This window comes from Myotis myotis, unplaced genomic scaffold, assembly GCF_014108235.1.
Source record: "Myotis myotis isolate mMyoMyo1 unplaced genomic scaffold, mMyoMyo1.p scaffold_m19_p_15, whole genome shotgun sequence".
Taxonomy (NCBI): domain Eukaryota; kingdom Metazoa; phylum Chordata; class Mammalia; order Chiroptera; family Vespertilionidae; genus Myotis; species Myotis myotis.
In genome coordinates this window covers 9,557,107-9,570,956 of record NW_023416319.1, presented here as the reverse complement: position 1 = coordinate 9,570,956, position 13,850 = coordinate 9,557,107, and the positions used below count along the sequence as shown (strand labels likewise).

The following is a 13,850-nucleotide window of genomic DNA, read 5'->3' as shown; positions in this document are numbered from 1 at the left end:
AAGCCCTTTAAGCGAAGTAACCTTGTTTACAAGGAGGCAGTCTTCGCTGGTGTTCTTCCCTTCTTGCTTCGGCCTAGCCTGGAGTCTGGGAACCAGTGCTCTCAGTCATCCAAGCGCCCCTTCATTTCACAGAGAAGTGGGACTGGGTTGGGCTCAGTCACAGGTGGGGACCATGGCTAGGTTTTGAGTTGTGTTCCTGGATGTTGTTGAACAGTCCCTATTAGCAGCAGGTGCAATTTGAATTGTGTGGTTGCCCGCATGGCACTGGCCCCTCAGACAAGAATGAGAACAACAGTGAAACAAGGGGCCTGGGCGTCTGAAGACCTGGCTGTGCCCCACGTGGTTGACCTTGGGCACCTCCCTGCACCTCAGGGCCCTCAGCTCTAAAATGAACAACCCAGACCAGGGCATGGAGACCTTTTCTTCCACCTGAGTAAGCCTGGGAGGGATTAGGTATACCTGTGTTTCCAGAGCATCATTTCATTCTCTTCAAGTTCTTTCCAAGCCCCTTTGATTGACGTGAGCTGCCTTGATCCTATCTGAAAGCCCGGTGGCCAGCAACGCCACTCTCCAGGGCCCCTGCCATCGGCGAGTCCATGTTGGAGAATGGCAGTGGCCATGGTGCCCAGGCTGAAATTCCAGGTACCTGCTTGGCAACATAGAGTGCAATATAACTCACATATCATTGGGAAGGGATGTGATTTTGATGTTTATGCCACCACCTCAGAGAGAAGGTTTAGTCCTACTGGGCTGAGTGTTTTCCGTGAGGCCCAGATAGACACAGGCCTGTGGGAACACAAGCCTTCAGGAGGCAGCCCTTCCAGGCCCCCAACCTTCCCCACCCCACCAGCCACACAATGTTCCTCAGGAAGTTTCCCAGGCAGCTGCTCGTCCCCTGTCAACTATCCTCCTGCCTCTCACCCGTCCTGAGATGCCATCTCCTTTCACAGAATTATTTGCCAACTGCACGCCTGGCCAGGGATTTCTGATGACAAAGTGCTTTATAAACTTAAATGAGCTAATCCTCTCCTCCCTGGGATGGGTGGTGAGCTGGCTGGTTGTACTTGGGAAGAAACTGAAAGGCAAGTGACATGGAGTGACTTGTTCCAGGTGATCCCAGGCAAAGCCAGGATTGTGGGCACACAGCAAACTGTCCTGGCCTGGCATTGCTCTCATTATGCCTTTGTTGTCGGGCTTCTGTAGTTGATTGCTCATTGTGGCACCATAAGCTCCCACAGGGCAGGGACTCGGGTTTCCTTCTTTCGTCAGAGGGACGTGGCCAGACCTGCCATGGCCATCTGTGCGCGGTCCGAGGACCACACATCCTCCGACGCAGGAGGGCCGGCCTTGGAGAGCTTTGAGCTTTTAGACCAGGACTGGGCAAACCACAGGTAGCAGGCCCAGTCTAGCTCACCACCTGCTTCTGTATGGCCAGCAGGATAAGAATGGCTTTTACATTTTGAAATGGTTGGGGGAAAAATCAAAAGAAGAATATTTGTTGACATGTAAAAATTACATGAAATTCAAATCCCATTCTCTGTCAATAAAGTTTTATTAGAACGCAGTTACACTCATTGACATTGTCCACAGCCACTTTTGCATGAGGCAAAGTTGAGCAATTGCAACAGGACGGTAGCTTCCAAAAAGCCTAAAACAGGCTTCATGTTTTGGGTTGAATTGTATTTTCTCCTCTTCAAATTGTATGTTGAAGTCCTAACCCCCAGGGCTCAGAATGGGACCTTATTTGGAAAGAGGGTCTTTGCAGACATAATTAGTTAAGATGAGGCAAACTGCAGTGGGTGGTCCCCTAACCCAATAAGACTAGTGTCCTTATTGGAAGAGGAAATTTGGACATAGGTGCGCACACAGGGAGAATGCCATATGAGGATGAAAGCAAAGATAGGGGTGATGCTTCTACAGCCAAGCAACCTCAGAAATGTCTAGCAACCAGCAGGCACTAGGAGAGAGGCCTGGGACAGATGCTCCTGCACCCTCAGGAGAGCCCTTCTGGCAGCCTCCATCCCAGACTTCCAGCTTCCAGATGGTGAGACAATACATTTCTGTCGTGTAAGCCACCCAGTCTGGAACTTTGTGATGGCAGCCCTAGCAAACTAATGCGTTTACAACCTGGTCCTTTACAGAAAAAGTTTGCTGATCCCTTTTCAACTAAGTAGAAATTTGGAAATGGGATAAAGCCACTCTGTCCTCACTTGGGACCTCACCTGGAGCTCAGGTACTGGCTCCCGTGTCCTCGCTTCCTTGCTGAGGAGCATGCTCATTTTGCCACCTGTCAAATCTTAATTCTCCTGTGTCCTATTTCCTCAGGCCCCCTGGGTAACTAACTAACTACTCCTAACTAGGTCAGTTAACGCAGGCTGTTCATGGTGGAGATGACTTCGTAAGGTGGCCCAGAGTTAACATCTGATTTCCTTCCCATGTTAAATGCCTTATCCTAGAGGCAGGAGTCTTGTAGAACATACCCCCTCAGTTCCCTCATCTCACACGGCCTTGAGCAGCTGCCTGCTCTGCTCAGGATTGGAAATTCTCATTCTGAGATGAAAGAACAATAGTTCCGGAAGACTGCGAGCCCACAGTTGCCTGCAAAGCTCTCGCAGAACCAGGCTGGAACTGTCCTGTCCTCTGTACAGACCCCCATTAATTGTGAGATGCCGCAGTAGGGAAGTGGGTAGAGACCTGGATAGCAGTCCCTGTGAAGGCCAAGACAGACATATAGGTCCATATGCTGGTATGGACCCTAGAGCACTGTGTATTTGTGCCCTGGGGCTGCAGTAACAAAGTACCATGAACTAGGTGGCCTAAAACAGAAATGTCTTCTCTCACAGCTCCAGAGACTTGAGGTCTGAAATCTAGGAGTGGGCAGGGCCATCCTCCCCCCGAAGGCTTCAGGGAAGGACCCTTCTTGCCTCTTTCAGCTTCTGATGGCCACAGGCATTCCTTGGCTTGTGGCAGCATCACTCCAATCTCTGCTTCTGACTCCACCCGGCCTTCTGCTCTGTGTCCCTCTGTCCTCTCTTCTTATAAGGACTCCAGTCTTTAGATTTAGGGCCTACCCTACATGCAGGGTGATTTTATCTCAAGGTCTTTAATAAACTACATCTTCAAAGACCCTATTTTCAAATAAAGTCACGTTCTGAGGTTCCAGGTGGACATGAATTTGGAGGGAAACACTATTCAACTCAGGACGATGAGTATGGTTGAAAGTGAAAGAAGTCCCAACCAAACTCTTGGACCAGGAGCAAGCATGTGACTTAAGCCAGTCCAATAGAGTGAAGCTTAGAGGGTTTGCTTGGAATGCTGGGTCGTCTGGCTCCTGCAGCTGGGAAGTTTAAAAGTGACTCTTCGGGTATCAGGCACGCAGGAGGATCTAGGGCTCAAATGATGCCTTCAGGAACCTGTTTCTTTCTCTCCATCTCTGGGTCCTGTGTTGCTCTGTGTTGGCATCCTTCAGGCAGGTTCCCCTCCTGCGTAGTGATAAGAATGGCCCTGAGTTCTAAGTGTCCATTTTCTTCACAGCCAATCCCAGTAGAGAGAATACGTTTTTCTTGACTTTCCAGGAAAAAAATCCTCAAAGGACTCTATCTGGCGTGGTTGGGGCAAGCCAGTTCCTAAACAAAGGATGGTGCAGGAATAGAGAGCTGTAAGTAGCTGGATCTGCCTGGGTCCTATGTCCACCTGTGGCATCATAGACTGGGGTAAGCCCCCTTGAGTTTCTGGGCTGAGGCTGGGGATTCCTCCCCAAGATGCAGGCCCTAGAAGAACCTGGATGGGCACCTCAGGTGGCAGGATAACCACACAGCCCTAGCTCAGAGGTAGCCACGTGCCCAGCTTTGAAATTAAAGTTAGTGTTAGAGGCTGATAACAAAGCACCATTTTCTCTCACTCCTGTTTTTATTTCTTTTGACTAACATTGAATTGGATCTAGACCTTGGAGAGCCTTTCCCGGGGCACTTGTTTTGGGGGAGTTTCCTGAGAGTCGCAGGTATAGGTTCCTTTGCTCTCCTAATTGCCCTGCCCATTGTTGCTGTTCTGTCACAACCCAGAGGTGGGCATCATCATTCAGGCCTGGGCAGCCAGGCAGGAGAAGCATGTCCAGGGCAGGCACTGAACCTGTGGAGTGTCACACACCCTCCACTAATGAATGCAGGCTTGTGAAGGGTTTGGACACTGCTGGCATCCCGAATAGGAGGGTGGCTCATAGCTCATTCCCAAAGCTGTGCTTGTCTACAAGCAACACTTGGAAAGTAGGAAGAGTACCACATGGACCGTCAGGGAACACATGGAGGTGGAGACTCCCACTCACGCATTCAGCAAGTTGAAGAATACCTATCCCAAGCTCTGTTTTAGGCATTGGGAATGTAAAAGACAAAGGAGATTCAGACCCTGGAAGGTCCACTTGTTATTGGAGAACCCTGCATAGAAACAGAAAATCCTAAATCTCTATTGTAAGTGTAGTGGCCTACAGCCTCCTAAGTCAGAACAGCAAGGGACCAAACACTGGAACTGACACCCAGCACTTTTGCTCACATTTCATTGACTAAAACAAGTCACATGGCCACACTGAACGTCAAGGGATGGGTAAGGAAGGGAGTCTGTGCCTAGAAGTAGAGAACGGGATATTGGCGAATGCTGGTCACGCCTGCTACAGTGGGATTCCAGGGCTCCTGAAGCAAGAGCAGAGCACGATGCCAGGTGCCTCGCTGGCCTACTGCACGTTAACCATTCTTCTGTGACGGGGCTGCCACACGCAGCTGCTCGTTGCCAGAGGAGGAGGAGACTGGCAATGGAAAGATTGGCCCCTCCCTGGGTTCCTGCATAGGACCCGTAGTTTCAATGGTACTTTGTGAGTTCAGCCTCAAAGTAAATGGTTAATTCATCTTGTATCAACAGCACTGTGATTCATAATGTAAACTTGGAGGATCCTTGATGTTTTTGCGCCCACATTCCTTTTAATTTGGCTCTGCATTCTTTTAAAGCCACAGTGTGCTCACTTAATAGAATGCAGCATGCAAATGCACAAGTTTTTGCCTGGAGGCAATTTAGCCTGGCTGGTTCAATGGATGTCTTCTTTCAAGTGTATATTCTTTCTTAAATTATTTACTGGGTAAACACACTTTGCATTTTCAAAAGGGAGATTAAGGCTGCTTGCTGCATACCTAGTAGAACAGAAATCCCACCCACCACCCCTGCCCCCAAAGTTAAGAAGGAAGATACCCTGGCCTTCCCCAAAGTTTCTTCTCTGGCTCACTAGCTGGGAACCCCTCTTTCTGGCTGTTTTTCAGATGCTCTCCAAACTCTGCCTCCCTCTCTGCCCACAGCAATACCTGCCAGCAGCCCCTGGCTTGTCAGGCTTCCTCCCAGAAGGGGCCCAGCAGTGGCAGCCATTGTCCTCCCTACCCCCAGATGGGCTCAGTCCTGTTTACTTAAGGGCCCAGCCACTCATTTTTCTGGTCCTGAGAGGCACTGTATCTGCCCAACACTTTAGAGATCCAAAGCTGGGTTGATGGCCTGGCCAGCCTTTGGTTTGAAAGCAAATGCTCTCTCCTGCCGACCTCTCCCACTGCCGACCTCTCCCACCGCCCACACGCGCCTCACTTCCATGGACCACCCTTCTCCTAGCTTCGCAGGGGAAACCCAGCAGTGCTCTGAGAATGCATGATGGTATGCAATTCCATCTTTGGGGGACTTCAACTTTAACTTCAGCCTTCTCTACGCAGACACCCTGCGGTTTTCCTGCAAATTAAATTTGCACAGATCTTCATTCTCCCTTGAATGGAAGGATGGCAATTGTAGGGCTGTTCCCATTCATTATCATCCTTTGGACAGTTCTGTGTCAGTATCTGTGCCATGCGCTTGGGCTGGAGAGGTGACTGTCGACCCACCGGAGAGGGAGTGGGCAATTCGATCTTTCTGATGGCCCGTGACCCAGGTCGCCCATCTTGGGATGGGGTGTCTGTTGAGTGAACTACAGATACGAGAAGCTGTTAGGGAAGGTCGCGGGGTGAAGTGCATTCCTCTTTGCCCTGAGATGAGGGAAGGCCAGAGAAGAGCTGAGAATTTAGGGTTCCTGTGCATTTGTTTCCTTAACTGTGCCTCAGATTCAACAAGTAACATCCACAGTTCATCCCTTACAAATGAGCATCATGGATGCCTTGGGGCCCTCAACCCACAAATAAAACGGTTGTCAACCAAGAGACATGCTACCGAATAGTGCTTACAGTAGAATGTGAAGAGTTTTCATGCTTTTAATCTGTTCCACTGCTGAGTTTCAGTTTTGCTGATTTCCTTTGCAAGTCTGGTGTGGGTGGCCATGGTAAATAGAGATTGTGACAGTGACTTGGGCAAACAGATGTGTAGGGACTGTTCCGAAGGCTCTTGCCCCTTCCAGAGAAAAGGGGGGAAATCAATTTGGGTCTTAAATCAAGCTACCAACTAGCACCGATCAGTGTTCACAATTAGCCCCACTGTAACAAGCCGTGAAGTCCTGTCTTATTTATTTTGGGGGTGGAGAATCTTCCTGCCTCCTGAGTAAACATGGCCTGTGAAGTCTGAATTAGCTGTCATCGCAGAAGAATTAATGTCGGGGCGCAGCCTTTCTAGTGGGGAAGGGAAGAAATAAACGAGACAGATCTTAGCCGAGCTGTACGTGATGAATGAGGACCGAGCGGATCATTCATCTCCTTCCAGGAAAGTGGACACAGGCACTAAAGCAGTTTTGCGGAAGACGTGTCAGCAAATGTGATCATTTTGTAACCTGTCAGGAAGAGAGGGAGCTAGTCCTTCCAGGGGGCAAAAGGGAGTGGGCCTGTCTGGTGTGACGGTCTCTATCCATCCATTTAGGTTTGGGCAAGAAGGGGGTGGGCAAGGAGGAATCGGACTGAAACCACGGGAGTGTCATCATCCTTCCAAGAAAGAAACCCAGCTAGAGCTAGAAAAGGCTGCGGCCTCCCTCACAGATTTCTTCTGTAAGATGGGAAGGAGGAGGGTGGGGGTCTCTGTTAAACTGGGCGCCTGGCCAGTCCCACCTATGGACGCCCAGTCCAGTGATCTGTGTCTACACGAAGACAGCAGACCTTTTTGTGCTTCATATTTGGAGGATGGACAGATGGGGTTTGCTGTCGTGTCTTTGCTGTGCGGACAGCCAGCTAGACTGCCAAGCACTCTATCTCTATTTTTGTGTGCTTGGTTCTGTGGGAGTGAGCGTGGGCGAGGCTCTTTGACCTCAGTTCCCTTTGAAAGTCTCCACAAAGCATTCTGATGTTCGACCTCTTTTCTCAGAATGAGGTAGCAAATTATGAAACAGCTTCGTCGGAAGCTCTCTGCAGGCATCTTGGAGCTGGTGCCTCCGCTCCGATTCCCCTCGTTCCCTGTTCCCCATCAGCATTTGGCAAAGCCAGAGCAGAGAGGGTTGGAGTCCCCGGAGATGAGGGCCCACCAACCAAAACCCCCGAGGTACTTGGTGCTCTTTCTCATGTTCACCCCCTTTTGCTGTGGAGCAAATGGGATGTTTCCTCTTGGCGTCACAGAGCGTGAGCCCCAGTGACAGGTGACGGTTTCACAGCCTGAGCTGCAAGCTTGACACTTGCTTCTTAATCCTGTCCTTTTCTTCCTAAGTCTCGCTTTTACTTTTCCCCAGGTGTTTTTGTACAGGTAAGTACCTCACTGACATATGTTTCCTGGGAGTCTATTACCTTAACCGGAAACACTGCCAAAAAAATGAGGCTTGTCTCACATTTTCAATTAAAAAGAGACGCTCTCACGGGCCCTTGATCACTTACAGATGCCACATGGCACTCCGCACCTAGGAATCCATTTGGTTCGCAGTAGCTTTGCAGAAAGCATGTCTCCAGGTGCAGCATGACAATCACTGTGGAGTCGTTCGTTTCCTTGTGGATCCTTTATAGAACCAAAAAGCTGTGTGGTCACACACACACACACACACACACACACACTCCAGGCTCCCCGCGCCGGCCTGTGAAGCCATCGTTTGATTAGCCAACTTGATCTTGGATGAGCTTTGTCGGAATGTGCTCCGATCATCTGAGTTTCTCTCTCCTTTGCTGTCTCCTAGGATCATCCAGAACCGCGTCCTGGTCGTCGTGCTGGCCGTCATCCTGGTCATCACCATCCTGATGGCGATCACTTTCTCCTTCAGAAGACACTGATGTATCGGCGGGTCCTTGATAAACAGCAACAGCGGCTCGTGCTGAGTAATTAAGACAAAATGGTCACATGAATCATTCTTTTGCGCTGACAGGCCCCGAATGACCCTCCCTCCCTCTCACCACTGTTCAGCCGGAGTGCAAAGAGTGTAAAAATATTTTTATTCTTGTTTGCATGTGGGTTGGTTTCCTTTTCTAGGTTTTCTTCGCCCAGATTTGTGTTTGTGTAGGGCAAGGTGAGGGCTTATTTGCCTTTTGGTCCTCTCACCTACTGACCAAAATAGCCTCTACTGACATTCTTCCTTGCCCCGTGGACATGTCAGGGGTCACGGTTTGGGAGAGGGCATAATGAGTCTGTCACGGGGCTTCTGATGGGCTGCACTGTTTGTCACACATCTCTTGTCACCGAATTGCCCTTGTGTGATGTCCGAGGATCAAAATGCAGAGAAAAGCAGGGATCAGAGCCAGTGATCTACAGCACACCAGCCCTGTTCCCACCCCAGCACAATGAACGTAGTCAGCCCGCCTGAGTGCTTTCATTGTAAAGGTGGGTTTCAACGTCAGCTGTGCAGGAAATTGACTTAGCACTTTCTCTGTTTTTCTACGCATTATTTTCTTTTCTTTCTTTTCTTTTTTTTAACACCCAGGAATATTTTTGCTGAGCCTGCCCAATATCCACTTTTCACAACTTTGATTACTGGCTACAAGAAATCTTTCCATACCCTCCCCAAATCCCAGACTCCCCAGAATTTGCCGGCAGCGTGAGCCCTGGCACCGTATTTAATGGTGACCCCCTCTCCCCTGACCTGTGTAAGCACTCCTGTATCCTTTCGGTTTTAATATTTGCACTGCCAAAAGCAGCCCTCAGACATGCGAAAGGTCTGACAAGGTTCTCCCCACATCCATTCCAGTATGTAAAGAGAACATGAATATTTCAGGAAGAGCAAGAACATGACTCCGTCAGAGTAAAATTTCGAATGTGATTATAAATAAGGTAGAGTCCTGTAGGGGGATCCACTAGGAATAAACTTCACGGAAAATGGGCGATAACCTCCTTTGAAAGAAAGGTATCGCGCGTGTTGCAAAAAGACAGCTTGGGTTTTTCACTAACAAATGTCAGCATCGCCTTCCTGAATTCACGATGTGTTCAAACCCCTAACAGGCTTTGTGATCTTCTTTGGTTTCTTTCTGTCCGCGGGAACGGGGAATTGCGTTCAGAATGAGTTCATTTGTGATGAGCTTCGAGTTGCCCAAGCTGAGGTCATTTTCCCCCTAGTCATGAAGCAAATGTGTTTTTCTTTAAGACTTCATAGGCACTTACAGGGTCCACACTATCTTTTGAATATAATTGGGAGCTTTGAGTCCTTGAAAAGCAAGCCTGTTCTCTTCATAAAAAATGCTAACCACCTGTGCCCATGGATGGAGATCGCCTAGGTGCAGCACGTAATGTATCCGTTCCCCCCCCCCCTCACCCCCACCCCGCCCACAACTCAAAAGAGAACCCTTATGGGGTAGGGAGGAAATGCAGAATGGCAAAATCGCCGGAGAACTTGTGTTCAGATAAATCATTTAGGATCCTGTAAATAGAGCTGCAGCCTTTACTGTGCAGGGATGGGTGAGATTTGGGCAGGGCGAAGTAGGACGGCGGAGGAGTGGGAAGGCTCTGCTGATTTTCCTGTCGGCGTAAAGGATCCATCTCAGCAAGGATCTTTTATTCTGATAACGGAATTCTGTATGTGCTAAACACATCAAGAAACCATGAAAAAGCAAGGAAACAAACAGCCCACTTCCTTCTCGCCCTGAAACAGTAACAGGGGGAGGGAGCCTCCAGCCTGTCCTCCTTCCTTCGAAGCTGTTGGTCTTCCTTCTCTCAAGTGCGTAACCAGGTCTCCAGCTGCATCTCAGTTCCAGACCCTCCCCAGGCCACGCAGCGAGCCAGGTTGATCTGATCACCCGAACTTGCCAGCTCCTCCGTGTTTCACTAAGACCTGTGCTCATGCTGAAGTAGGTGAAGGAAGGAGTGCGTTGTTCACCTCTCAATGGCCTTTTCTTTGGGGTTCTCTTGATCAGCTCTTGCCTGAGATTTTGCCCCAATTCAACCTTGAGAGCGGAAAAGATGTGAACAGATAACCCTTGGCCAAACAGCCCCATCAAACACCCTTGAGAGCCACCCCCCTCCCGGAGTCATGAGCGCCTAGTAGGAAGCTGGTCTGAAGGTCCCTTGAATTCCGTGTTGGGCCCTCCTGGACGCTGTGGGAGAGACTCAAACGAGCCCAAAGACAGACAGATTGTCCTCTTCCTTCCACACTCCACCGGGGAAGGAAGAAAGCCCACACACAATCAAAAGGTTCCAGGAACTTAATACGTAGACCTCAACTGATCAATGGAGTTAAAGTTGGGAATATTGTTATATTGTTTAAGATGCCTTGCGATGTGGGGTCAGGGGGTGGGAGGGGTGGGGGGGGAGTGATGAAGATGCAGAGGAGGAAGAAGAGGAGGAAGCCCCTGCCACATAAAATTCACTGCAGACTGCACAGTTTCCCTGACAGAATAAATAAAGCAGACGCTACCCTGCTCCAGAATCCAAAGCAATTTAATTAACGTCTCTTAAGTTGTAAAGAGTTTTAAATGTTCCACGTTGAAGGCGAGTGCCTGCGAATGCGGTGGGCTTGACGTCAGCCGCCAGCCGCCAGCCTGGGCCGGGAGGCCATTTGCGATTCTGTTTCAGGCAGGCTGGATTGTCTTATTTTGGAACCAGCGTGGTGGGGGTTTGCTTTGCTACTGCTTCTGAGCCCCGAGCTTCAAAGGCTGAAATTAATGGTGAACAAAATTGTGCGGCGCTGGCCGTCCCATGCGGGGCAAGCCCATTGAGGGTTATCATTAAGTAAAGAAATAAAGAGGGAAAAAGCCTGCCTGTTCCAAAAACCTCATCAGATAATGACCTCCGTGATTGGGTTTCATTACCAAACCAGCATCCAGAGATTATCTACTCCAGAAAAGAAGGGAGCAGGAGAGAAAAAGAAAGAAAGGAAAGCAACTGTCTTTTTCTTTCTCTCTCTCTCTCTCTCTCTCTCTCTCTCTCTCTCTCTCTCTCTCTCTCTCTGGCACATCTTTTCTTTAAAACTGTCAGATCATTTCAGTATTTCAAATCCGAGGAAAACAGCCTGCCTGCTGCTGTATTTGAAGTTGTAATGGTGTCAAAAAGTCACGACTGACTGACAGCCATCAGTCCCAGAGGGGCTCATTAAATCATAAAAACTTGACAAGGAAATAATTGCGCATCGCCAGCAACTTGGCGCCTGTTTAGACGTTTTTATTTTCTTTCATTATTAGTCCCCACCATTGCGTTCATTAACAAATTGCATTAAACAACTGTTAAGGGCTAATGATTTGTTTATCGCTTTTTTATTATTATTATTTAAACATTAGCTGTGTCATGTGGTACCCCAGCAGCCTCTTGCCATCATCTGACTGAATATTTTTCCACTCCGAGCTCTGGGTACTGTTGGAATATGAAATAGATTATTCATTACTCTCCTCTTTGCCACTGATTTGGTTTCATGTAGCGTCTTCCACAGAGAAAGATGAAAACTTGTCAAAAATAGGTTATATCTTATTCGAAGGGGCAACAATAGCAGCAGGTACAGGCACACTTTAATATTTAATTAAGGTTGATGTTAACCCCTTTAAATGACTTTTGCTGTAAGTTCTATTCAAATGCAGAAGAGAAAAATAATTGTTCTTAATTTGCAACCTGTTCAGCAGGCACTCTTCGTGGTGTTAGCTGGAAATTTAGACCAGAATTGTTAAATAATGAAATTTCCCATCATAAATATTTATGGCCATTTGTCTACGTAGTTGAGAACACACCACAAGCGACGATTTCCTCGTCCCCTTGGTTTGAACTGCGAGCCCAGTGGGTCACTCGGTGCTGGGGAGTGGAGACGGCTTTCTTGGGAGAAATGTGTATCCCAAGCCAAGGACCCTGGGTTGGCTGTGACTGGGGCTGGTTTCTAAGCAACCACTGTGAGTCCCGTGTCTCTGGTCCACTTGCCTCCCCCTTTAGCTGAGTGTGTGGTTGGAGGACTGTGGTCTGGAGTGAGAGCAGGTAGAGGCTTCTTAATAGGACTCGTGTGCCCGGGTGGCTGGTGCAGGCAGGGTGTGATGAGAGGGCGTCTGGGTGTCTCCATGTAGGCGGTGAGCGCATTGCTAACAGCCTCCCTGATGGAATCGGGACCCTCCATCTTTCTCCTTCTCTGTGACTTGCCATTGGTAGAATGGTCGGCTTTGCTGGGGACTGTAAGCTTGAGGTGCAAGTCCCACCCTCATCGTCATCCCAAGACGGGAGTCAGTGGCTGCCTCCACGCTGTAACTGCAGACCGCACTCATCATCCTGTTTGATCCAATGAGTTTCCATGGCCATGGAAGCCACTCTCAGAGACTAGTTCGTCAGCACTTCAGGCCTGGGCATTAGGATCAATATCAGGGAATGGGGAATACCGTTCTCGTAGCCCGTGTCCACTCCCACCCACCCACCCCCGAGAGAACAGGTCCTCAGACCCCCTGGGTGTGAAGGAAGAGTGCATGTTCCTTACTCTGCACAGCATCTCTCAGCACTGCCCACCAAGGACAGGTGGACCCCACAATGTAGGGGAGCCCTCACCTCCATGGGGTGGGGCTGCTGCTGAATCAAGGAGACCTGTCAGCCGCAGGCCGGTGCCTGGAAGGGGCTGAGGCTCACCAGCCTCGCTCTGAGGCTCTGATCACTCTGTCCCAACCCCCTCTGCTTCTCTCTGGACACAGGAAGTGGCCGAGGCCCTGGCCCCACGGGATGTACCATGGGCAGCCCAGCCTGGTCCTGTAGAGGGCACCCTGTGGGCTGGCAGATACTGGAAATCCACCTTTAAGAATTCACTCCTTTGGTTTCTGACCTTATTCCTGGGGAAATGCAGATTCCTTCTCCCCAGACAGCTTCAGCCCCATCAGCCTCTGATCGGCCTAGGCGAGTAGCCTCCTGAGGGCAGGTTTGGGGTGTGGGGGAGGAAAGACCTACCCAGTGACTGGTATTTGAGAGAAGGGGGAGAAGGAAAGGGAGTCCTGGTTCCCCAGAACCAGCTCCCTGAAGGTTTCTCCTAGGGCTGCCACTGGGTGTATTTCCGGGGACACAGCTTTGCCCGACAAGCCCCCTCACACCATGGCCAGGGCACGTTCTGAGAACGCATGGGCTTTGCCAAGGAGAGGTCACTGCTTGAGGGCAGAGCTCTAGCTGAAGCCTAGGAGAGAACAGGGAGGCAGGAGGAGGAGTTAGGGCGGGAGCGGGAGTTAGATCGCTCCACTCCGTGAGCTGCTCCAGCCTCGTCTCATCCAGAGCCCCACTGAGGGGGAGAGGAGGCCACGGCCGCCACAGTGCACAGTGAGGCATGGGGGAAGAACCCAAGTGAATAGTCTGTGCCCTGAGCTGACCCTCCCACACTGCCCCACCGGGGATCTTGGCACAGTGGGGACACTGGGACCATCAGAGCCTTTCTCTGTTTTTCTGTCTCTTCTTCACCAAAGCCCACCCCTCCTGAGAAATTACAGAGCAAGGAGAGCTAGATGGCTTCAGTGAGCTCATTGTCCCCAAGACTTCTAAATAATCCAACCTTCCCCTGTTTGCAGCATGGGAAGTGT

The 13,850-nt window shown here is 49.9% G+C and overlaps 1 protein-coding gene across 6 annotated transcripts in view; it reads left to right on the top strand.

The window, feature by feature from the left end:
• VTI1A (vesicle transport through interaction with t-SNAREs 1A) overlaps positions 1-8,360 on the top strand; it is a 314,965-nt gene extending 306,605 nt beyond the window's left edge. For 3 of the 6 annotated variants that reach the window (XM_036335991.1, XM_036335989.1, XM_036335990.1), the window contains one exon: positions 8,090-8,356. In XM_036335991.1, the coding sequence (XP_036191884.1) occupies positions 8,090-8,183 (94 nt within the window). In that variant the 3' untranslated portion in view covers positions 8,184-8,356. Of the gene's footprint in view, positions 1-8,089 lie in introns of all 6 variants that reach the window. The other 3 variants (XM_036335994.1, XM_036335992.1, XR_004972119.1) reach the window with 2 other exon arrangements.
• The last annotated feature ends 5,490 nt before the right edge of the window (positions 8,361-13,850 follow it).